At 38.8% G+C, this 23,301-nt stretch overlaps 1 protein-coding gene and 1 non-coding gene across 2 annotated transcripts in view; both read right to left on the bottom strand.

Moving 5' to 3' along the window:
• Positions 1–23,301, bottom strand: part of LOC138811665 (zinc finger protein 420-like) — a 99,605-nt gene that overhangs the window by 40,780 nt on the left and 35,524 nt on the right. The window contains 1 exon segment of the mRNA XM_069999367.1: positions 22,413–22,525. Coding sequence (XP_069855468.1) covers positions 22,413–22,525 — 113 coding nt within the window.
• On the bottom strand, positions 13,760–13,866 carry LOC138811677 (U6 spliceosomal RNA). The gene has a single exon (XR_011367473.1). It is a non-coding gene; the product is annotated as a U6 spliceosomal RNA (small nuclear RNA).

The raw sequence follows: 23,301 nt of genomic DNA, 5'->3' as shown, positions 1-23,301 counted from the left end.
TAATATTGATTTGAATTATTCTCATGACCATTGATTCTACTTTTATATTTTAATCAGCTATTTGTGTATGTCCTTTTTAGAAAAGTCTCTTCAATCTTTTTCCTATTTTAAAATTAGATTTTGTTGTGTGGGGGTTACTTGTAGGATTTTCTTTATATTTTCTTATTCAGATTTGTTAGAAATCTATTTAAAGACATATGTAAATATTTTCTCCTACCATGCTTTTGCTTCTTCCTTGATAGTTCTTTTCATTATACAAGATTATGATTATGTGCACTTAATCTTGTTTGTTTTTTTCTTTTTTGGTTTTGTATTTATTTTTTAATTTTTACTTATTCATTTTCTTGGCTTTGTTTTGTTTTGTTTTGTTTTGTTGGTCAGTTCTGGGGCCTGAACTCTGGGCCTGGGTGCTATCCCTCAGCTATTCAGCTCAAGGCTAACACTCTACCACTTAAGCCACAGCACCCACTTCTGACTTTTTCTGCTTATGTGGTACTGAGTAATGGAACCCAGGGCCTGATGCATTCGAGGCAAGCACTCTACCACTGAGCCACCTTCCCAGCCCTTATTCATTAATTTATTTATTGTCAGTCATGTGGCTTGAAGTCTGGGTCTGAGCTTGTGCCTCAGCCCATCAGTTCAAGCCTAGCACTCTACCATTTGGGCCACTGCACCACTTCTGGCTTTCTGGTGCTTCATTGGAGATAAGATTTCACAGGTTTTCCTGCCCAGGCTGGCTTTGAACCATGATCCTCAGATCTGACTCTCCTGAGTAGTTAGGATTCCAGGTGTGAGCCCCGAAAGCCTGGCACTTGTTTGTTTGCCTCTTTGTTGCATGAGTCACTTTTGGTGTCCTATTTAAGATTTACTGTCAAATCTAATGCCAGAAGGCTTTCTTCCTCTCCTGTTTTCTCCTCCTCCTTTCCCTTTTCCTCTTTTTCCCTTCTCTCCAGTACTCTCTTGTCTCCTCTTCTTCCACCTTTTCCCTGACTTTTGGCTTCCCTTCTCTCTCTCCTCCACTCATTTTCTTTTCTCTTTATGTCTGAGATGAAGACTTGCCAGTTTTCACAACCATTAGGTTTCTAATTAAAAACACATGTAATACACATAACTCAGACTCCACCATAGGTTTCTAGAGCTACTATTGGAGCTTGAACTCCAGGTCTCACAGTCAGTCAGCTTCCTAACTCACTGTTGGCACTATCACTGGAGCCATACCTCTAACCTGTTCATTAGCTGCTTAATTTGAGTTGTCTATCTAAGCTGGCTTCCAGACCTCAGTTTCCTCCTTAATAGTTAGGGTAAAATGACAGTCTTGAACGCCAGAAGTGCTTGTCTTGTTTTTTCTTACCTCAACATTTAACATTAACACTTAATTGAATACTACAATGAAACAGATTATTGTTATTGGTTTATGTAGAATTAATATTCAACCTAAATTGAAATAGTTTATCTTTCCATTTAACTGTTGCATTATATGTCTAATAATTGAAACTGTTCTTCTAACTATGGTAGATTTTGATCACCAAGCAAATGGTTTATGCTAGAGGTATTATTTTATTATTAATGTAATTTAATGTTATTATGGAGGTAATGCATACAGAGATTAATACTTTTATTTTTATACAGTGTCTTCCATTCCTTCACTCTCTCCCAATCCCTCCCTCCTATCTCTACTCTTGAGTTGTATACTATATTTTCATCTGCCTATATCCCTCAAATTCTATGGCTCTGCCACACCCTCCAGAAGATATACATGTGAATACACCATACATAATTGAAAGCACTTGTATTTATTTCACAACTTAATTAAGAGAGTGGCTCCCTTTAATATTCTATAAATCATAGTGATAGCATACATTTGTTACAGATCCATTCTAGTTTCCCTCTGTTTGTTTTACTGATAGATCACTAGAAACATATTGTTGGATTTTATTGTGTTTATAACATAGATTTCTTTCTCATACTGATTTCTGAAGAGCTAAAGTAACTCTATTTTAAGATCAAGCCCCTTGAGCTGTGCTGCGCTCAGAGTAACCACCAAAGAGAGCTGTGCTGCCAAAGGAAAAAATAGTTCTCAGAAAAACCACAGGTTGCCACCAACCCTGCCCAACCTTAAGGAACAGAACAGTTGCCCAGGTGTTCCATCAGAAAAAGGGAAGTACAGTCCGGGTGTACTTAAAACCCCTGAACTTATGAACTTGTTTGTGTGGAACCCCCCTGAACTTGCTTGTGTGGAAACCCCCTAAACTTGTGAACTTGTTTAATACTATAAAAGTTGTACTAATTTTGTGCTCGGGGCCTCTTAGCATTACCAGTTACTGAGTGCACGGAGGACCAAGCTCAAGTTTGCAAAAAATGACTCTTTGTTGTTTGCATTGTTTGTGGTCCCTGGTGGTCTGTGAGGGGGCATCTGAAACCAGGTACTTCAATTTCTAGACAATTTGTCTTCAGATCTATTCTCAGTGTGTCTGTCTTGGTAAATATAACAGCATAGTGCTTTATAAACAGCATTTAGATAAAGATAATGCCTTCCACATGTGTGTGTGTGATGACCATTTATCTGGTTGTTCAGTCATTAAGAGGAGTATTAGATGCCAGGCCCCGGTGGCTCACACCTGTAATCCTAGCTACTCAGGAGGCTGAGATATGAGGATCACAGTTCAAAGCCAGCACGGGCAAGAATGTCCATGAGACTCTTATCTCCAATAAAGCACTAGAAAACTGGAAGTGGCAGTGTGGCTCAAGTGGTAGAGCACTCACCTTGATATCAAGTTGAGGGATAGCATGCAAACCCTGAGTACAAGCCCCACCACCAACAAAAAAAAAAGAGGAGTATTAATTCTACAATCATAATTATAGATTAAAGAAATTAACATTCTTTGGCCTTTTAACCATACCTTTGTACACTACTTTTCAGAATAAAATTTTTATTATATAGATTGATGAGATACCTGTTATTATCAATGCTCTGTATCTGTGGTAACACAATTTGTGCTGATGTTTATTTCCTCTCATATTATCAGTATTTTACTTTTCATTATTGCTTTTTGCTTCAGGTATCATTATTGATTTATTTTGATTTCTTAATAATTAATGTATATTTCTTTGGATGGCTTATTGAGTTTTTTGAGTATATTTTCTTCAGTTTAAATCAGAAATTACCTGATATATTTAGTATTTTTGGATTACAATATAAATATGATTTCATTTTAGTAATTACTTTGCTATTTATTATGTTTGCTATTTATTATGTCTCATCTGATTCTTCTTTCTTAGTTTGCTTTCATGTAACCTACAGACAGCATTCTATACAGTGCAAATCACCTGTAATATAATTTCAGGCAATCTTCTATACACTGCAAATCACCTCTGATACCTATTACATTTTAAATCCTACTAAATAGTTGTTATACTGCATGGTTCATGATAATGCCAGTTTTATCAAAGACTCCATGTTTACTATAGGTGCCATACTTTGTCAAGTATTTTGGTTCTATGGTTTGTTGAATCTGTGAAACAAACAAATATGTAAGTCCTAATATACTCCTTTGAAAATGCTACTAGAGGGGCTGGGAAGGTGGCTCAGTGGTAGAGTGCTTGCCTTTCATGCATGAGGCCCTGGGTTCGATTGCTCAGCACCACATAAACAGAACAAGCTGGAAGTGGTGCTGTGGTTCAAGTGGTAGAGCAGTAGCCTTGAGCCAAAGAGATAAGGGACAGAGCCCAGGCCCAAAGATCAAGCCCGGTGACTGATGAAAAGAAAAAAGAAAAAAATGCTCTTATACAGTAGCTGTAACCTAATCTTGTAGTTTGACTGTTTCTTTAATAAAGAAGTAACCCCAAGCAAATCGTTTAAATGGGGATGCAGGTGGACCCATTGCAACAATGAGATATACAAGTCGTTATGTCAAAAAACGACCTTTACAACTTTGGTGGCGGGGGAGGATTGGGTAGGAGGGTCGGGGGAATGGGCAGTGATGGGAAGGGGAAACTAAGGAGGAGGCTACAATGCTTGATAAGAAATGCTCATTATCTTGCCCATGTAATTGTAACCCCTCTGTACAGTATTTTCACAATAAAAATAAATAAATAAAATCTAAAAAAAAAAAGAAGTTACCACAAATTTTGTGTACAGAATAAAGACCATCCTTAGGATGAAGCACAGAACTTCTAAATATGTAAAACATGCATCATAATTGTTGCTATACTATAGAACTGCAAGAAAGTAAATTTCCCAAACAGTCTGATTTTCTTATGACAGACATAGGTAGTTAAGTTACTGGAGGTACTGCATTGCATTATTACTAGGTACTCTAAGAGTTTACAATATTGTCACAATACTAGCCTATGACATTATATAATATAGTTACTTTTCAATGGAATAATTCCATTGAAAATCTGAATCAATTACACTTTTTAATTTTTTGTTGGTATTCTTTGAACACTGGTCCTCATATTTGCCAGGCAAGTACAGTACTAATTAATGCATATTACTAATCCACATACTTTGTTTTGATTACACTTATTTTTTTATTGAATCTTCATGCTTTATGAATCATGAATATGGTGCTGTGTTTTCCCTTCACAAATCATTTTAGACAGATTACATTAAATATATGTTCTATACATTCCTTTATATTACCTACACATTTATAATTTTCATGTGTAGTTTCATGTTGACATTTTCTGATTGTCTTGAAGCAGGATAAATTTCTTGTAACACTTTCAGAGAGAGATGTGTTATTTCCTGAAAATAGCCATAATTTGCATTTTTAGAAGTGTGAATTGACTAAGAAAGAAAAACTTAAACACAGAAAAATATTATTTTCCATCATAAAATATCATTATTACTTTCATAATACCTTAGAGAGAAAGGCATATAATTCTCATAAATCAATTCCAACTTTGCTATTTTAAAATCTTAAATTTAAAAAGATAATGTGTCATCTTTACAATGAAGAGTTTTGGGATATCAATTAAGTTTTTGTATTTTTTTTCCTATGAATCATTTTAGAGGTGCAAAAAAATAGATGCTGTGATTAAGTCTTTCCAGGATAAATCTCTGTGTGAAATAGTCACAACTACTGATACAGTTGAAGGAAGAGTGTGATTAGGAACAACTTTTATTTTGAGCTCAAAATATAAGGAAGAGCTGACTAGGACTAATGGGAACCCTGAAGGATGAGGACTGAGGATTTCAGTGAACCTAATGAGATGCATGCCCAGGGTGTCTACTGAAGTTGAAGAACCCCACAGATATTTTGAGCATTTTTATCCAAAATTGTGAGAATCCAAATGAGCTGCAACATTTGAATATGGTAGAGAATGGAAGGTAGTACAATAAGAGACCATATTCTTTAGACAGTATTGGAGGACACTCCAGTAAACATAATGAATATAGAGAAGAGTGTGATAATTCTACTGTCCTTGCCCAAGAAATATTTCAGGGAGGGAGGGAAATACCTGAATGTACTGTATGTGCAAAATCATTCCATTTAAGACCTACAGTAGGGCTGGGAAGGTGGCTCAGTAGTAGAGCACTTGCCTTGCATGCCTGAGGCCCTGGGTTTAATTCCTCAGCACCACATTAGCAAAAAGAAAAAAGCCAGAAATGTCACTATGGCTCAAGTGGTAGAGCACTAACCTTGAGCTGAAGAGCTGAGGGACAGCACCCAGGCCTAGAGTTCAGGCCCCCATGACTGGAGCCAAAAAAAAAAAAATACCTACAGTCAGTTCACATAAAAAAATGTACACAGGAGAGAATCTTTATATTTGTACTGGATTTGCAAAATCTTTCAATAAGGACATACACCTAACAAAACCTCAGAGGATGTATCCACAGGAGAAGCTTGATGAGCATCAGCAGTGTCCAAAATCTATGTCTGAGAAAACAGAACTGATTTTCCCTCCACAAGAGCCCACAGTAGAGAAACCCTATAAATATGAGGAATGTAAGAAAATTTGATGTACAAGTCAGTTCTCAGCACGCACCACAGAATTCACACAGAAGAGAAACCTTATTTTTTATTTTATTTTTATTTATTTGTTTTTTTGGGTCTGGTCGTGGGGCCTGAACTCTGGGCCTGGGCGCTGTCCCTCAGCTCTTAAGCTCAAGGCTAGTGCTCTACCACTTGAGCCAAAGTGCCACTTCCGGCTTTTTTCTTTTTGCTTATGTGGTGCAGAGGAATTGAACCCAGGGCCTCATGCATTCAAGGCAAGCGCTCTACCACTGAGCCACGTTCCCAGCCCAAAACCTTATGAATGCAAGAAATGTAGAACTCACTTTTGCATCAGAGAGCACACAGGAGACCAAAATTATGAATGTAACAAATGTGGAAAGTCTTTCCACCATTAAGTCAAACCTTCATGTTCATCAGAGAATGAACATACAACTATCAGGAAAGTAGAAAGTCTTTCAACTGGAAGGTACAACTTGCATTTCATCAGAGAACACATAAAGAAGAGAAACCTTATGATTGCAACAAATGTGGAAAATCCTTCAGGCAGAGGTCACAGCTTTGCAGCCATAATAGAATTCACACAGGTGAGAAACCTTATGAATGTAACAAATGTTGAAAGTCCTTCTCCTGGAATTCAGATTGCAACACACATAAGAGAATTCACACTGGAGAGAAACCTTATGAATGTAACAAATGTGGAAGTCCCTTCAGATTGAAATGAAAGCTTACTTTGCATCAGAGAAGACACATGAGAGAAACCTTATGCATGTAAGAAATGGGTAAGTCCTTCACCCTGAATTCACACCTCCATTCACCTATGAGGATTCACACACCTGAGAAACCTTAGGAATGTAATAAATGTGGGAAGTCTCACCTGGAAGATAACTCATTTTGCATCAGAGAAACCAAACAGGTTACAACAAGTCTTACAGCTTGAACTCAGAGAGTAGGCACTTTACATTTTTTAATTGGGCTTGGGTCTTGAACTCTGGGCCTGGGCACTGTCCATGAGCTCTTCAGCTCAACGCTACTGCTCTACCACTTGAGGAGCCTCACCACTTCGGGTTTTCTGAGTTGTTTATTGCAGATAAGAGTCTCCTAATCTTTTCTTGCCCAGTCTTGCTTTGAACCATGATCCTCAGATCTCAGTCTGCAGAGAAGGTAGGATTAGAGGCCTGAGACACTGGTGCCTAGCAACACTTTCCTGAATCATTTCTTCTCAAGGCTAACAATGCTCTACCACTTGAACCATAGCTACACTTGCACTTTCTTGTGATAAAGACAAGAGTCATAAGCATTTGGTTTTGGATTAGTAACCAAATGGACTTCAGTGCTTACTTTATATTTAATTAATCACTAGTGATGAGCCTCTTATGATTGATTCACTCTTAGCCCATTGTTTTGTTCTGCTGAGTGAGTTATAATGAAACACCAGAGTCCCTGATGTGTTTTCTTACTTTCCTAGAGGGTGAAAGGGAGTTCTCAGGAGGATGAACGTCCCCCTTCCACCACTACTATTCCTTTCTCCAGCTCCCTTTTGATAGTTGTACAAAAACACAATTAAGACATAGTAGCAGTAAAAAAAAGTAATGTAAAATATTGGAAATATGTTAAAAATAAAGTGCAGAAGCTAGCTAGAAGATGGTTACAGGAATCCATAAATTGAGAGACACTAACAGATAGATGTAGGATTGTTCTTAGATATTCGATAGGTAAAATACAGGTAAAAAGTGATCCTCATCATTTTGTATTCCACAAATAAGTAAATACAGTATTTTGAAGTATAACTGGATGTTGATCCATCATGCCTACAATCCTAGCTACTCTTGAGGCTGAGCTCTGAGGATCACAGTTCAAAGCCAGCCTGGGCAGGGAAGTCTGTGAGACACATCTCAATTCATCACCAGACAAGCAGAAATGGTGCTGTGGCTCAAGTGGTAGAGTGCTCACCTTGAACTGAAGAGCTCTGGGACCACTTAGGACCTTTAGTTCAAGCTCAGGACCAGCACAAAAACAAACAAAAAATTCATTACTAAATACCACAAATAACATAGTACGTGTAATAATATTTAAAGGTGCTGGACACAAGTGTCTCATGATGGTAATCCTGAGATCTGAGGATTGAGCTTTGATCCAGCCCTTTCAGAAAAGTCAATGAAACTCTTATCTATAATACATCGCCTAAAAATACAGGAGTAGAAAGAGTGAAAGAGCCTTAAGATAAAATGGTCAGAGATACCACCCAGACAATGAGATCAATACCTAATATTGGTACTATTAATGTGATATATGGAAATAAATGCCAGTTTTAATAAGTGGGTGGAATTGTGCAAAAATGCATACTGGCTCATGTAATTTTCACCCATATATATATATATATGTATATATATATACATATATATATATATATATATATCGATACGTGTGTGTGTGTGTGTGTATAAAATCTTCAGAAAAAAATTTTAAGAATGAAAAAACAACAGAAACATAGAATAAGTTCTCCTGTGGATGTAGGTAGCAGTTGGAACAGGGAGGGTGAGCAGACAGGGTAAAGGAGGTGAATATGGTTTTTAAAAAGTGTTTGTGTAGGTGTGTGTGTGTGTGTGTGTGTGTGTGTGTGTGTGTGTTATGTTTATCAATGAAACTTGCTGACATTGGTTTTTTTGTCTTCATTTACTCATTTGTTGTTGTTGTTGATGATGTTGTTTGATATTCCTGGGGCTTAAACTCAGGGCTTAAGAACTGTTCCTGAATTTTGTTATGCTGAAGACCTCCACTCTCCCACGTGAGCTACAGCACCACCTCTAGGGGTGTTTGGTGGTTGTTGTTGTTTATTAGATACTGAGAAATCAAACCCAGTGTTCCATGTATGCTAGGCAAGCACTTTATCACTAAGCCATATTGCCAGCCCCAACCACACTATTTTAAGAAAGGGGGCGGGGCTGGGAGTGTGGCTCAGTGGTAGTGTGTTTCCCTTACATTCATGAGGCACTGGTTTTCATTCCTCAGCAGCACATCAGCTGAAAATTCATTGTGACATATCACCAATTAAATGCTAAAAGACTAGAAGTGCCGTTATGGCTGGAAGTGGTAGCATGCCAGCCTTTAGTGAAAAGCTTAGGGAATATGTCAGGCCCTCCCTGAGTTTAAAGTTCTCACACAACAATTGAAAGAAGAAACAAATGGTCCCAAACAAACAAAAACCTAATTACTTGCTCATTGCCTTTGTTTTTCTATTTTTCTTTGTAGTTGTAACTGAATACTTCATGTCATCCCATTTTCTACTTTCTTCCTTTCACTTTGGGGGACTGAACCTTGGGAATTGCACATGGATAGTACATACCAACACATTCTTTCTTCTTTTAACATAAAAAGTCAGCTTATAGGACAGGGAAGGTGGCTAAGTGGTACAGTGCTTGCATCACATGAATGAGGAGCTGGGTTCTATACCTCAGGTTCACATACCCAGAAAAAGCCAGAAGTGGTGCTGTGGCTCAAGTGGTAGAGTGCTACCCTTGAGCAAAAGCAGCTCAGGGACAGCACCTGGGCCCTGATATCAAGCCCGAGGACAAGCAAAACAAAAAGTCTGCTCATTGAAATTAGTAAATGCTTCCTCTGCAATAAGTGGCTTTAGTTCACTTCCAATAGTACTGTCTTTCCAGTGATTGCAGGGGACACTCACAGAACAGACCTTATGCCTCTGCTGTCACTTATAAACTAGCTGTCGTACAACAGTAAGCATCAACAGATACATTTCTGCCCTTATTATTTTGAACACAATGGGATTTGTAAGGGTAGGTAAAAATAAGTGAAGAAAACCATTCCTTTTCACTTATTTGTTGTGATTGTAATGGATCTATCTTGCTGTGCACTCAAGTCCCACATTCTTGTCATTTGAGTTCTCTCTGAACTACTTTTCAATTTGTTTTCTTCTTAGGACACACACAAACACACACGTCCTGAAGAATTTATACGAGTACACCTAACAATTGTTTTACTACGAATGCTTCTTGTCCACAAGCCATTGTATCATCTACATAGGACAAGACTATTACATTAGGCCACTGACTTGTCTTACAGGTCCCTGTGTCCACAGTCAGCCCTGTAAGAAACATATGCACAACTTGGCCCATGCTGCACGTGCCATGCTGTGGTGGTGATGGACTGATGGGTAGCACAGGCCCTGCTGTGGGCTTCTCACTCCTGTCCCATGGGGCTTGCCAGACTGGTCTCTTGCATGAAGACTTTGGCACTGCCCTCCTCTCCTCAGCTGGTTCCTTACCAAACTTTTCTTTTTCTGTACCTTCCATTTTGAGTTCTAGCCTAGACCATGAGCCCAACCAACTTCCACCAAACCAGATAAAGTCTCCACATCAAACTTTTTGTAAGAAATATTTAAGTTAGAATGTTTTGGCTGGGATTTGCTCAGACTTCATATGCAAGTGAGGCAAAAGATGGTTGACTGTGGATGCTCCAGGTAGTCATGTACTCAAAGTACTGAGACTTCTATAACAAGAACTTCATACAAGGGTGTAAGTGATCCAGAAAACTTAAAGAATAAAATTTAAAAGAAATTCAATATTCATTGATGGAACAAAAAAATGTACACTTAATGTTAACCTAATTCTGGGAGGAAAAATGACCTAGAATTTGAGAATCATAAAGATATAAGTGTTCAAGGTAATGCAAGGGAGTCTTGGGTGGTCCCTGAGGGTCTAGTGAAAATCCTATGATAGCCTTGTTCAGTATCCACTGTGCTCAGTATCCCAGCTTCTGTCCCTTCCAGTCACTCTGAGGTGCATCATTCCAGGTTAACCTGAGGAAGAAAAAAGGTTCACCTGACATCCTGCTCTCTCATTGGGGTCAAGATTGCTTGGGAACTGGAGGTTCTTGGATAAATACTTAGATCTCTGGAGAGCAGACTCTTCAGGGTCATGACTTTGGGTCATATTAACTGACCCTGATGATGATAACCCAATTTTCTATAACATAAATATGATTTTATTTGTACACTTTATCCAGTAACATTCAATAGATGGCTGTTGAAAATAATCTAATTTAGAGCTGAAATCTTCATACAAAAGCTGAACTCTTCTAAGGCCTAACTTTGGAAATTACTACAGGATGAAAGTTGTGCTAAGACCCTTGACATTCTGAAAAATTATATAACTTAACCCACTCTTAGTGATTGGGTCTAAGGTGAATATGTACCCAAGTCATGGTTCACCACTTCTCTTCTCAGGACATCGGAGCTTTTAGAATGAGCTGAAACTAAATATCCTGTCACTCACCCCTTGGAGTGGCCTTGAAATAAAGTGCAATCAGAAAGGGAAAAACAACAAAAATGCTTAAATACATCTGACAGATCAGACTGAAAAGAGTATTTCTCCTGCATCTATGTGCACCTAGTACAAGACCACAGTCTTCTCGTTCAGATATATTGGTATTCTAGGATCTTAAATCAACACTATTTGCCTCCTTCATTTCTTATGATACTGTTTCAAGTATACTGAAATATTTGGCCACATTTTATATGTTGAGATCTTTCATTGAAGGTCTCATTCCACTCCATACAGACATGGACCACATTGTCCTACAAAGTAACTTGAACCTCTGCAAGGACCTATGAACTAGTCAGAAACATAAAGGTATATGCACGTCCATTCACATGACAAAAGATACCCAAATATTCGTGACAATCTATCTTTACCCTGGCTTATAAGACATTTCAATATCAAATTCAATTGAGGGACAATGACTATACCCTATGGAGTACATTAGGCTTACACAGGAATGATAACTTTTCTGCACAAGGGACAAAGAGCCCATTTTAAAAAATATCTTCCCTGGCTTTGGAGTTTTTCTACTCAGGCCTGGGTACTGTCCCTGAGCTTTTTAAATAAGTAACCAAAAGTAATGATAGTCTATCAACTTGATTCACAGCACTACTTGTGGGAAATTTGGTGATAATTGGCACTAACACCTTCACAGCATTTCCTACCTAGTTTGCCTTTCAATTGTTATCCTTAAAACTCATACTCTTGAGCAACTAAGAATTCAGATGTATAGCACCAGTGGCCTGTTAGATCAGTAGATCTGAACTACTTGATTCAAGCAGGAGTCATGGTTTCCACACAATAGGATATAAATTTTATAACATCATATAGACATATGCAAAGGTCCTTTTGCAATCACTTGGTAAAGGACTGTTTACCTATCATTCTGTAAACCACATCCAAATTCTTCTACTAAGTATTTAGAAGAATGTATTGTTTGCACAGGTCATATTAGTAGCCCTCAGGTTGAATTCAGGGGGAAAATTTGTAAGTCTTCCTTTACCTTCCATGCCAGATGCCCTTTTGTATCACTCAATTTTCACCTTACAGTCTTGCTTCTCTGCCTGGGCATTTCTAGACTAATTTTTATAATTACATGTCACAAGGAGCAAACAAGATAGGCACATATCACCAGATCCACCCTTTTATTGTTTAAGATACCATTTTCATGAAGGTTTTGCATAGGATGGCCTACAAATATTACCGTTCTAATTTAGCTTCCTGAGTAGCTAAGATTCCACACTTGAGGGAGTGTAACTGGCTAGTTTTTAATTGCTGGTCTTATATTAAGTGAGCAGTAAGTCTCTTAAATTTTGAGCTTAACCAAAAGTATTGGTGAAGTGATAGTAATAAAAATGATTAAAGCAATAATTAAATATGTTATCATCAGACCTATGTTGAATGAATGAGGTATTTTGGTTCCCGCCTTTTAATTTCAGCTATATGACAGGCCTAGGTAGAAGGACTCCAGTCTGTGAACCATCCCTTCTCAGAAAGCATCCAGTGTGTAAAGATGGGAGAATGAGCTATTTCCAAATGCCTGGTGTATATGCCTCTGTGTGTGTGTGTGTGTGTGTGTGTGTGTGCCACAAGTAGGAAGGCCAAGGGCACAAGTGCCTCCCAATCCCTCCATTTTTGTACTAGGCCTGTATAGACCACCAGAAGGGTGAACAGTGTGAGGGAAGGAGTTAAGCTAGCAACCTAGCTAAATCTGGCAATGTGAAGTCCACTGTCCTTATCTTGTAAATGGAATCGTGGCCAGGATTTAAGGATTCTCTTTGAACAATAAAAACAAATACTGAAATTGTTGAAGGCACAGGAAGCCTGAGGTGAAGCACTGAATGAAACCTCTTGTTCCAAGAGAGAGAAGATTTCTTCAGAAAAGCCCACAGGGCTCATGCTTTGATTCCTAGCTTTTATGGAGGCCAAGATGAGAGAATCTCCTTTGAAGTCAGCTCTGGCAGAAAAGACAGTAGAAATATCTCTACTTAACCACCAAAAATCAAGATGTGGCACAAGTGGTTGAGTGATAGTGTTGCTTTAAAAAAAGAGAAAATATCAAGTATGTTAAATCAGTTCCTGAGGTGAAGACCTCATATTGTCACAAAAACATTTGTTCATGAAAGTGTGAAAGTAGAGCTCTTCATGGAAGCAAACAGCTCTGGACTTATCTAGAATGACTGGCTTATATAGGATCTGGAGTCTTGGTCTTGGTTTACTAATTAAGAACTTTCTGATGTAACACAGACATTTTTTCTAAATGCATCCAGGCTATGTTTAAATACATAACTATACAGAGGGATCTATCTTGGCTCTAGAAATGCTAACTTTAGGTCCAACGTTGTGTTTATGTAAATGAAGACAGCATATTTGTTGTAAGGTGAATTATCCCAGAAGTCACATTTTTTATTGTATAAATGATGTAATTAGGCTCTTGGTACGTTTAGAACACTATTTTGTAAAAATATGGAACGTTTCACGAATTTGTGTGTCATTCTTAAACAGGGACCATGCTAATCTTCTCTGTATCGTTCCAATTTCAGCCAATGTGCTGCCAAAGTGAGCACAGAAGCCATATTTTGGAAGATGGAATACTGGAATCTTTATTACACCGGTAGCAGTCTGCAAGCAGCCCGTTGTAACAAAGTATTGCTGTCCACAAATACACTTAGACAGCTTGGCAGCAGGCCAGAAAGGGAAAAAAAAGAATAAAAACAATACCAACAAACCAATACAGTACTGAATTGGGAATTGGGACACCATGATTACCAGAGACAAGCCAGGAGACAGGACACAGGACAGGATCACAGAGACATGTGGCATGGTGTCTGGTGCCACTGATGGTCCAACCTAAATAGGGCCGGAGCAGGGGGCAGGTCCACAGGAAACTCCCAGTCCCAAGCACTGGAATAACAGATTGAGTAACATATCAGCCAAATGCTCACCCCTGCTTCCAGGGATCCAGGCACATCCATCATCTGGGAGGCAGGTGATGAATCTTGTCATTTCCTTCCGCGAGCATGAATACAAGATGGCAGACCCAACCATCTATCTTGTGGCCAATATGGCACCAGCCAGGCCTGACCTCCTTACTTAATATTACTGATTTTTTAAAATCACTTTATTAAATGTTACAGCCTCTGCATAATTTTCTAAATAGATAAAGAGTATACTTCTTGTAAAAGCCATTTTTTTACTTTTTTTGTTGTTGTTGTGAAAATACCAAACCCAAGGGTTACAATTACAGGAGCAAAGTAATGAGTACACTTCCTATCTAGCATTGTTGCCTCCTCCTTTGTCTCCTCTTACCATCCCTGCCCTCCCATCTCCCACACCCCCCACCAAACTTGTAAAATTCATTTTACAACATAAAATCTTGTACTTTTCATTATTGGAATGAGTACACCTATATCTCTATTTAAACAATTTTTCCCTTCCCCTCCACAAATTATATCAATATCAAATACAGTGAAAACAAGGATTATACCATGGTAGAGACATACAAAGCAACAAAGAAATCATCATATATATATATATATATATATATATATATATATATATATTAGCAACAATAGGAAGCAAGAAAAAACATTGGTGTCCTTATCTTCAGTTTTATTTCCCCTAACATCAACTTATCTAACCGTTTCTGCTTGTCTCACACACATACCAGTTATTATAAGGGAAACCATGGAACCTATGTTTCTTTGGGCCTGGCTTACTTCACTCAATATAATTTTTTCCAAGTCTTTCCATTTCCTAATAAATGGGGCAATTTCATTCTTACTGATGGAGGCATAGAATTCAATTGTGTGACACATTTTCTTGATCCATTCATCTACTGAGGTGCATCAGGGTTAGTTCCATATATTAGCTATGATAAATAATGTTGCAATAAATGTAGTCATTCTGGTAGCTTTAGGATATTCTTGTTTGTGATCATTTGGGTAAATGCCCAAAAGTGGGATTGCTGCATCACAGGAGAGCTCTATGTGTAGTCTTTTGAGGAACTTCTATAAATCTAAAATATACCTGGAATACAAAAAATGAAATCCCCCAACAACACATCCTCAAAGAAACAACTGCCTAATAAATAGGTGGGCTAAAGTCTTAAAGAGAAAATTCTCTGAAAAGGAAAGGGTGGCCAATAGACAAATGAAGAAATGTTCAACATCCCTAGCCATAAAAAAATGCAAATCACAATATTGAAATACCACCTACATTTTGGGGTGTATTTTCTGTTAATATTGTTTAGTAACACTTAAGATTTCACTCTTCTGTGGATTTGTCTTTAGTGGATACTTTAATGCTCTACTTGATTCAGGAATGTTTCTTCTCCCATAAGAAGGCTTTATGTTTTTCCAGCCCACCTATCATGTTCTGACCAGGAACTTCTAGGGTAAAATCACACAGGTTGTTTTCTGACTCTCTCATTTAGCTTCTGTCCAGGCCATGGTTCCAGAATCTTTACTCATGGTCAATAGCAAGAAAGAAGAAAGGATCTCTGATGAGATTCTTTTATTTCTCACTCTGTTTGACATTCCATTTTATGAACCTAACTGTGTCCAAGATTGAAGAACAGAAAAAAAAAAAAAGATTCAGCTTCAGGAACATGTTTCTGAAGAAGCTAAAGATGGCTTGGAGATTTATCCAATTATCAAATCTTGCCTTCTAAGTTAAGTACAGTTTTGCTTTAGTTTGTTTCTCATTTTTTAATGCAAGGACAAAGTTGCCTCACTTTTTATGTGATTCAATGACACCTAGGAGGTAACTTCTCATGGAAAGTAAAGGTTGGCTAGAATCTGGTCAGCCATCACAGCCTCGTACATAACATTAGACTATCCTAATGAAGTTTTAATGGATTTGCTGAAATAGTGTGGTCAAACAGAACTTTGACTGTTGTATAGGACTGAGTGTGTTATAAGTACTTCAATTAATCTCTGTAAATACTCTTGGACTGCTTTTTGGTATTTGTCTTTCTTGACTCTTAGGCTGTATTTCACGGTAATTATAGAAATCTGTTTTTCCCAAAGGTATGTACAAGTGTAGTAGTACTAGATGATATTTCTATGTAATTCTATATTCGGTTCTTTTTAGGACTCTTTGTCCCATCTCTGATAGTTTTACATACCTGAGGGAAATGCACCAAGGTTCACATTGTTGTCACATCTTTCCTAGCTTTTCTTAGACTTTGGAAGGATTTTTGTTGTTTTGTTTAAAACTACGGCCACACTAACATGTATAAAATAGATACTTTATTGTAATTTTGATTTGAATTTGTCTCCTGATTATTGATACTACTTTTACATTTTAATCAGCTATTTGCATATGTCCTTTTTAGAAAAGTCTCTTCAATATTTTTCCCATTTTAAATTAAATTTTTTGTGGGGGGTTTACTTGTAAGATTTTCTTTATATTTTCTAATTCAGATTTGTTAGGAATCTATTTAAAGACATATGCAAATATTTTCTCCTACCATGCTTTTGCTTCTTCGTTGATAGATCTTTTCAGTATACAAAGTTTTCATTGTATGCACTTAATCTTGTTTTGTTGGTATTTATTTTTTTGTTCACTTATTTATTTACTGTCGCTCATGGGGTTTGAACTCTGGGTGTGAGCTTGTACCTCAGCCCTTCAGTTCAAGGCTAGCACTCTACCACTTGAGCCATGCCTGCACTTCCACTTTCTTTGCTGATAAAAACAAGAGTCATAAGCATTTGGATTTTGATTAGTAACCCCAAAAGGATTTCAGTGCTTACTTTATGTTTAATTAACCACTAGTGATAAGCCACTTGGATTGATTCACTCTTAGCCCATTTTGTAGTTCTGCTGAGTGAGTTATAATGAAACACAGGTGTGCCTGATGTGAAGAATTTGTTTTTTCTCACTTTTCTAGAGGCTGAAACTTAGTTTTCAGGAGGATAAGCCTCTCTCTACCACCACTACTATTCCTTGCTCCAGCTCCCTTTTGATCATTGTACCAAAACAAAATTAAGACATGGTAGCAGCACAGAAATGTAATGAAATCATTAGAAATATGTTAAAAAATTGAAGTGCACAAACTAGCTAGAAAATGGTTACAGAAATCCATGGAATGAGAGACACAAAGAGACAGAAGTAAGATTGTGCTTAGATATTCGATAGGTCAAATACAGGTAAATAGTGATCCTCATCTTTTTTTTTTTTTTTTTTTTGCAGTCCAGTTATGGTGCATGAACTCTGGGCCTGGGCACTGTCCCTCAGCTCTTCAGCTCAAGGCTAGCGCTCTACCACTTGAGCCACAGCACCACTTCTGGCTTTTTTCTTTTTGCTTATGTGGTCCTGAGGAATCGAACCCAGGGCCTCATGCATGCAATGCAAGCACTCTACCACTGAACCACCTTCCCAGCCCCATTTTGTATTGCATAAATAGGTAAATACATTATTTTGAAGTACAACCAGATGCTGATGGATCACGCCTGCAATTGTAACTAGTCTGGAGGCTGAGATCTGAAGATCACAATTCAAAGCCAGCTTGGGCAGGGAAGTCAGTGACACTCTTATCCCCAATTAATCACAGGAAAAACAAAAGTGGTGCTGTCACTCAAGTGGTAGGGTGCTCACCTTGATCTGAAGAGCTCTGGGACAGCTCTGGGACCATTAGTTCAAGCCCAGGACCAGCACAAAAACAAACAAAAGTCCACTACTAAACACCACAAACAACATAGTGCATGTAATACTATTTAAATGTGCTGGACAAAAGTTTCTCATGGTGGTAAACCTAGGATCTGAGGATTGAGTTTTCATCCAGTCCTTTCAGAAAAGTCAATGAAACTCTTATCTATAATTAATCACCTAAAAATCTACAAGTAGAAATGGTGATAGAGCCTTAAGGTAAAATGGTAAGGGATAGCACCCAGACAATGAGATAAATACCTTACATTGGTACATTTTAATGTGATATAGGGAAATAAACGCCAGGTTTAATAACTGGATGGAATTGTGCAAAAATGCATACTGGCTTATGCAATTTTCACTCATATATATAATCTTCACAATAATTTTTTATGAATGCACAAACAACAGAAACATAGAATAAGTTCTCCAGTGGATATAGGTAGCAGTTGGAGCAGGGAGGGTGAGCAGACAGGGAAAAAGAGGTGAATATGGTTTAATAAATGTGTATTTGTGTGTGTGTGTGTATCTATGTGTGTGTTTCTGTGTTGTGTTTATCAATGAAACTTGCTGACATTGGGTTTCTTGTTTTCATCTACCATTTCATCGTGTTGTTGTTGTTCTTGTTTGACATTCCTGAGGCTAGAACTCAGGGCTTGAGAACTGTCCCTGAATATCATTATGCTGAAGGCTACCACTCTACCATTTGAGTTACAGCACCAGTGCTTCTAAGGGTATTTGGGGGCTGTTGTTTATTAGGTACTGAGATTTCAAACTTAGTGCTCCATGCATGCTAGGCAAGCACTTTATCACTAAGCCACAGTGCCAGCCCCAACCACACTGTTTTAAGAAAGGAGGCAGGGCTGGGAGTGTGGCTCAGTGGTGGAGTGCTTGCCTTGCATACATGAAGCACTGGTTTCTATGCCTCAGCACCACATCAGCAGAAAATTCATTGTGACTTCTCACCAATTAAATGCCAGAAAACTAGAAGTGACATTCTGGCTGGAAGTGGTAGCATGCTAGCCTTTAGTGAGGGAATATGCCAGGCCTTCCCTGAGTTTAAACCCCACAGCTAAGAACTGAAAGAAAAAAGAAACAATCCCAAACAAAAACCTAATTACTTGCTCATTGCCTTTGTTCTTCTATTTTTTTTTTTTTTGTAGTTGTAACTGAATACTTCTTGTCATTCCATTTTCTACTTTCTTCCTTTCACTTTGGGGGGTTGAACTTTGGGACTTGCACATGGAAAGTGGATACTGCCTACCAACCTATTCTTTCTTCTTCTTCTTCTTCTTTTTTTGGGGGCACGGTCGTGGGGCCTGAACTCTGGGCCTGGGCGTTGTCCCTCAGCTCTTCAGCTCAAAGCTAGCGCTCTACCACTTGAGCCACAGCGCCACTTCCGGCTTTTTTCATTTTGCTTATGTGGTGCTGAGGAATCGAACCCAGGGCCTCAGGCATGCAAGGCAAGTGCTCTACCACTGAGCCACCTTCCCAACCCCTATTCTTTCTTCTTTTAACATAAAAAGTGTGCTTATAGGACAGGGAAGGTAGCTAAGTGGTACAGTGCTTGCATTGCATGAATGAGGAACTGGGTTCTATTCCTCAGGTTCTCATACACAGGAAAAGCCAGAAGTGGTGCTGTGGCTCAAGTGGTAGAGTGCTACCCTTGAGCAAAAGCAGCTCAGGGAAAGCACCTGTATCCTGAGTTCAAACCAAAGGACCAGCAAAACAAAAAGTCTGCTCATTTAAATTAGTCAATGCTTCCCCTGCAATTTAAACAAACTTACAAGTGACATAAGTTCACTTTCAATAGTATTGTCCTCGTTTCCAGAGAGTTCAGGGGCTGCATACAGAAGAGACCCTATGCTTCTGCTGTCACTTATAAACTAGCTGTTGTACAACAGTAAACATCAACAGAAACATTTCTGCCTTTATTATTTTGAACACAAAAGGATTTGTAAGGGTTGGTAAAAATAAATGAAGGAAACCCTTCCTTTTCACCTATTTGTTGTGATTGTAATGGATCTATTTTGCTGTGCACTCAAGTCCCACACTTGTCAATTGAGTTATCATAGAATTTCTTTTCAATTTGTTTTCTTCTTAGGACACACACATTCACACAGATCCTGAAGAATTTTTACTACTTCATCTAACAATGTTTTACTACCAATTCTTCTAGTCCACAAGCAATTGTCTTATCTACATAGGACAAGACTATTACATTAGGCCACTGACTGCTCTGACAGGTCCCTGTGTCAACAGTCAGCCCTGCAGGAAACACGTGTGCACCTTGGCCCATGCTGCAGGTGCCGTGCTGTGCTGGTGGACTGAGGGGTAGCACATACCCTGCTCTGGGCTTCTCACTCCTGTCCCAAGGGGCTTGCCTGGTTGGCCGGTTGCATGAAGACTTTGGCAGAGTCCTCCTCTACTCAGCTGGCTCCTTACCAAACTTTTCTTTCCTGTACCTTCCACTTTGAGTTCTGGCATAGACCATGAGCCCAACCAACTTCCACCACATCAGATGAAGTCTCCACATCAAACCTTTGGTAACAAACATTTAAGTTAGAATGCACATATAAAGTTTTGGCCGGTGTTTTTGGGTCTGGTCGGGGGGCCTGAACTCTGGGCCTGGGCACTGTCCCTCAGCTCTTCAGCTCAAGGCTAGCGCTCTACCACTTGAGCCACAGCACCACTTCCGGCTTTTTTCTTTTTGCTTATGTGGTGCTAAGGAATCGAACCCAGGGCCTCATGCATGCAAGGCAAGTGCTCTACCACTGAGCCACCCACCCAGCCCCAAGGCCAGTTTCTTAATGTTTGTAGTAGTTAAGGTTCAAACCTTGGGCCTCACCCATGTAGAGCACATGCTTTACTCCTGAGCCACCATCCCCATCTCTAGAGTAGTAGACAGTAAGGTTTTTAATATGGTTGAATAATTTTGTTTGCATTTGTGTGGCCTGCAGGTGAATTCAGGGCTTGAGGGCTTTCTGAGCTTTTTTTCCTCAAGGCTAGTGCTCTAATCCTTGTGCCACAACTCAGCTTCTACCTTGTTTTATAAACTCAGATTTTGTGCTTGTTGAATTTCCTTGCTCAGAGCTCACTACCTCTTATCCCATGTCCACAACTCAGCTTTTTTGGTGGCTAATTGGAGCTAGTCTTGTAGGCTTTTCTGTCTCGGTGGCTCTATTCCTTGATCTTCACATCTTAGTTCATGAATATCTAGACTTAGAGGCAAACACCACCTTTGGCTGTTTCTTTACTTTTATGTCTGTTGCAGCATAAAACAAGATGAAATTTCAAGTGCTCAGTTTTACAAAAATATGTCTACTTCTATGTGGACCAGTATATATATATAAAGAGGATACTAAGCACATTACCTGGCTCACCATTGCTATGAGCATTCTTTACAATAACCTAGCAGTATTTTATCTATGTGCACATGTATGCATGCATGCTTGAATGTGTGGATATATACAAACATCCACATATGCACACAAACAGAAACTTAGTTTGGAGGCAGGATCTTAGTATGTAGGTTGGGTTGCTCTCAAACTAGTGAACTTCCTGACTTCACCTCTTCAATTAAAATTATAAGCCTACTCCATCACAATTGGTTTACTGTTATTTGAAATGAGTTCACTGTCATCCTCAAATGAATAGTGACTTAATGAAATACCCCCACAACCCTATTACATCTAAGAGCAATTCTTTTTTTTTTGGGGGGGGGGTCTGGTCGTGGGGCCTGAACGCTGGGCCTGGGTGCTGTCCCTCAGCTCTTCAGCTCAAGGCTAGCGCTCTACACTTGAGCCACAGCACCACTTCCGGCTTTTTTCTTTTTATTTATGTGGTGCTGAGGTATCGAACCCAGGGCCTCATGCATGCAAGACAAGCACTCTACCACCAAGCCACCTTCCCAGTCCCTAAGAGCAATTCTTAAAAGTGAATTTTGCCAGGTGCTGGTGGCACACACCTATAATCCTACTCAGGAGGCTGAGATCTGAGGATCATGGTTCAAAGCCAGCCAACAGAGAAAACTCTGTGAGACATCCTATTTCCTATAAACCACCAGAAAATCAGAAGTGGCATTGTGGCTCAAATGGTAGAGCAATAGCCTTGAGCTTAAGAGCTGCAGGACAGTGCTCAGGTCAAGTTCACGCCCCACAACTGACACATATGTGTGCATTTTACACATGTATACACACTATATTAATTTCTATACATCACAAACATCCAATTTTAAGGCTTGAACTCATTGCCTCAGGGCTGTTCCTGAGCTTTTCCCAAGGCTACTGCTCTACCAGTTGAACCACATCTCTAATTCTACTTCCCACATTTGTGGTGATTATTTGGGGATAAGAATCTTATGGAATTTTATTCTGAGGCTGGTTTCAAGGCTCAATCCGCAGACATCAGGTTTATAGTCATGAGTCTCCTGTGATCAACAGCTTTAGATATTTTTACTTACATGTGTTAGGTTATTTCTGGTATTTAGGATGGGTGTGCATTGCCCTTCCCATGGACTATGAGAGTTCCCATGGTGTTCATTACACTGCATACAACTGACATGTTGCTCATCATCTGATTTTTAAAATGAGAAATAGTATTTTACTGATGTTCCAATCTCAAGAAGCTATTTAAGTTTAGCTCGTTATAAATCATGTGCACATAGCAGAACCCATGTATACATTGTTTATTTATTCAGTCAATAAACATTCTCAGTCTCTTAGAAAGTGAGATGGTTATTTTTCTTTCTGTTTCTCTTTTGCTTCTTCTGTGTGTCTGTGTTGTGTGCCAGGAATGGGACTTGAATGCATGGCTTGGTCACTGTCCACCCTCAGCTTTTTTCATTCAAGGCTGGCACTCTACCAGGTGACCCACAGACTCTACTTCCAACTTTTCATTGGGTAATTGAAGATAACTATCTGTCATTCTTGGGTTGACTGGCTTTGAACTGTGATCCTCAGATCTCATCAACAGGTGTGAATCACCAACCTGAGGGATGATTTATTCTTTTCTTGATCAATCCTGGGCTTGAACTTGGAGCTGGAGTGTTGTCCCTAAGCTGTCTTACTCAAGTGGTTTACCATTTTGAGCCACAGTTCCACTTCTGGATTTCTTCTGATTCACTGGAGATGAGTTTCCTGTTCAGGATCATTTTGATCTGTGATCCATTGATCTCTAACTTGTTGAGTAGCTTGGATTCTAGGCACAAGTAATACTCTTTGTTTTTTTTTGCTTTTTGTTATTTTTGGACCTGAGAAATGACATCTACTTAATTTCTTTCTTTTGTAAACCAACTTATTGCTTGCACAGTAAATTAGTCAAGGACTGCCCCAAGACATGGAGGTATGCTC

This window comes from Dipodomys merriami, unplaced genomic scaffold, assembly GCF_024711535.1.
Source record: "Dipodomys merriami isolate MVZ:Mamm:240054 unplaced genomic scaffold, mDipMer1.0.p SCAF_547, whole genome shotgun sequence".
NCBI classification, from domain to species: Eukaryota; Metazoa; Chordata; class Mammalia; order Rodentia; family Heteromyidae; genus Dipodomys; species Dipodomys merriami.
Note: the sequence above shows the minus strand (reverse complement) of the source record. Positions and strands in the feature narration are given on the sequence as shown.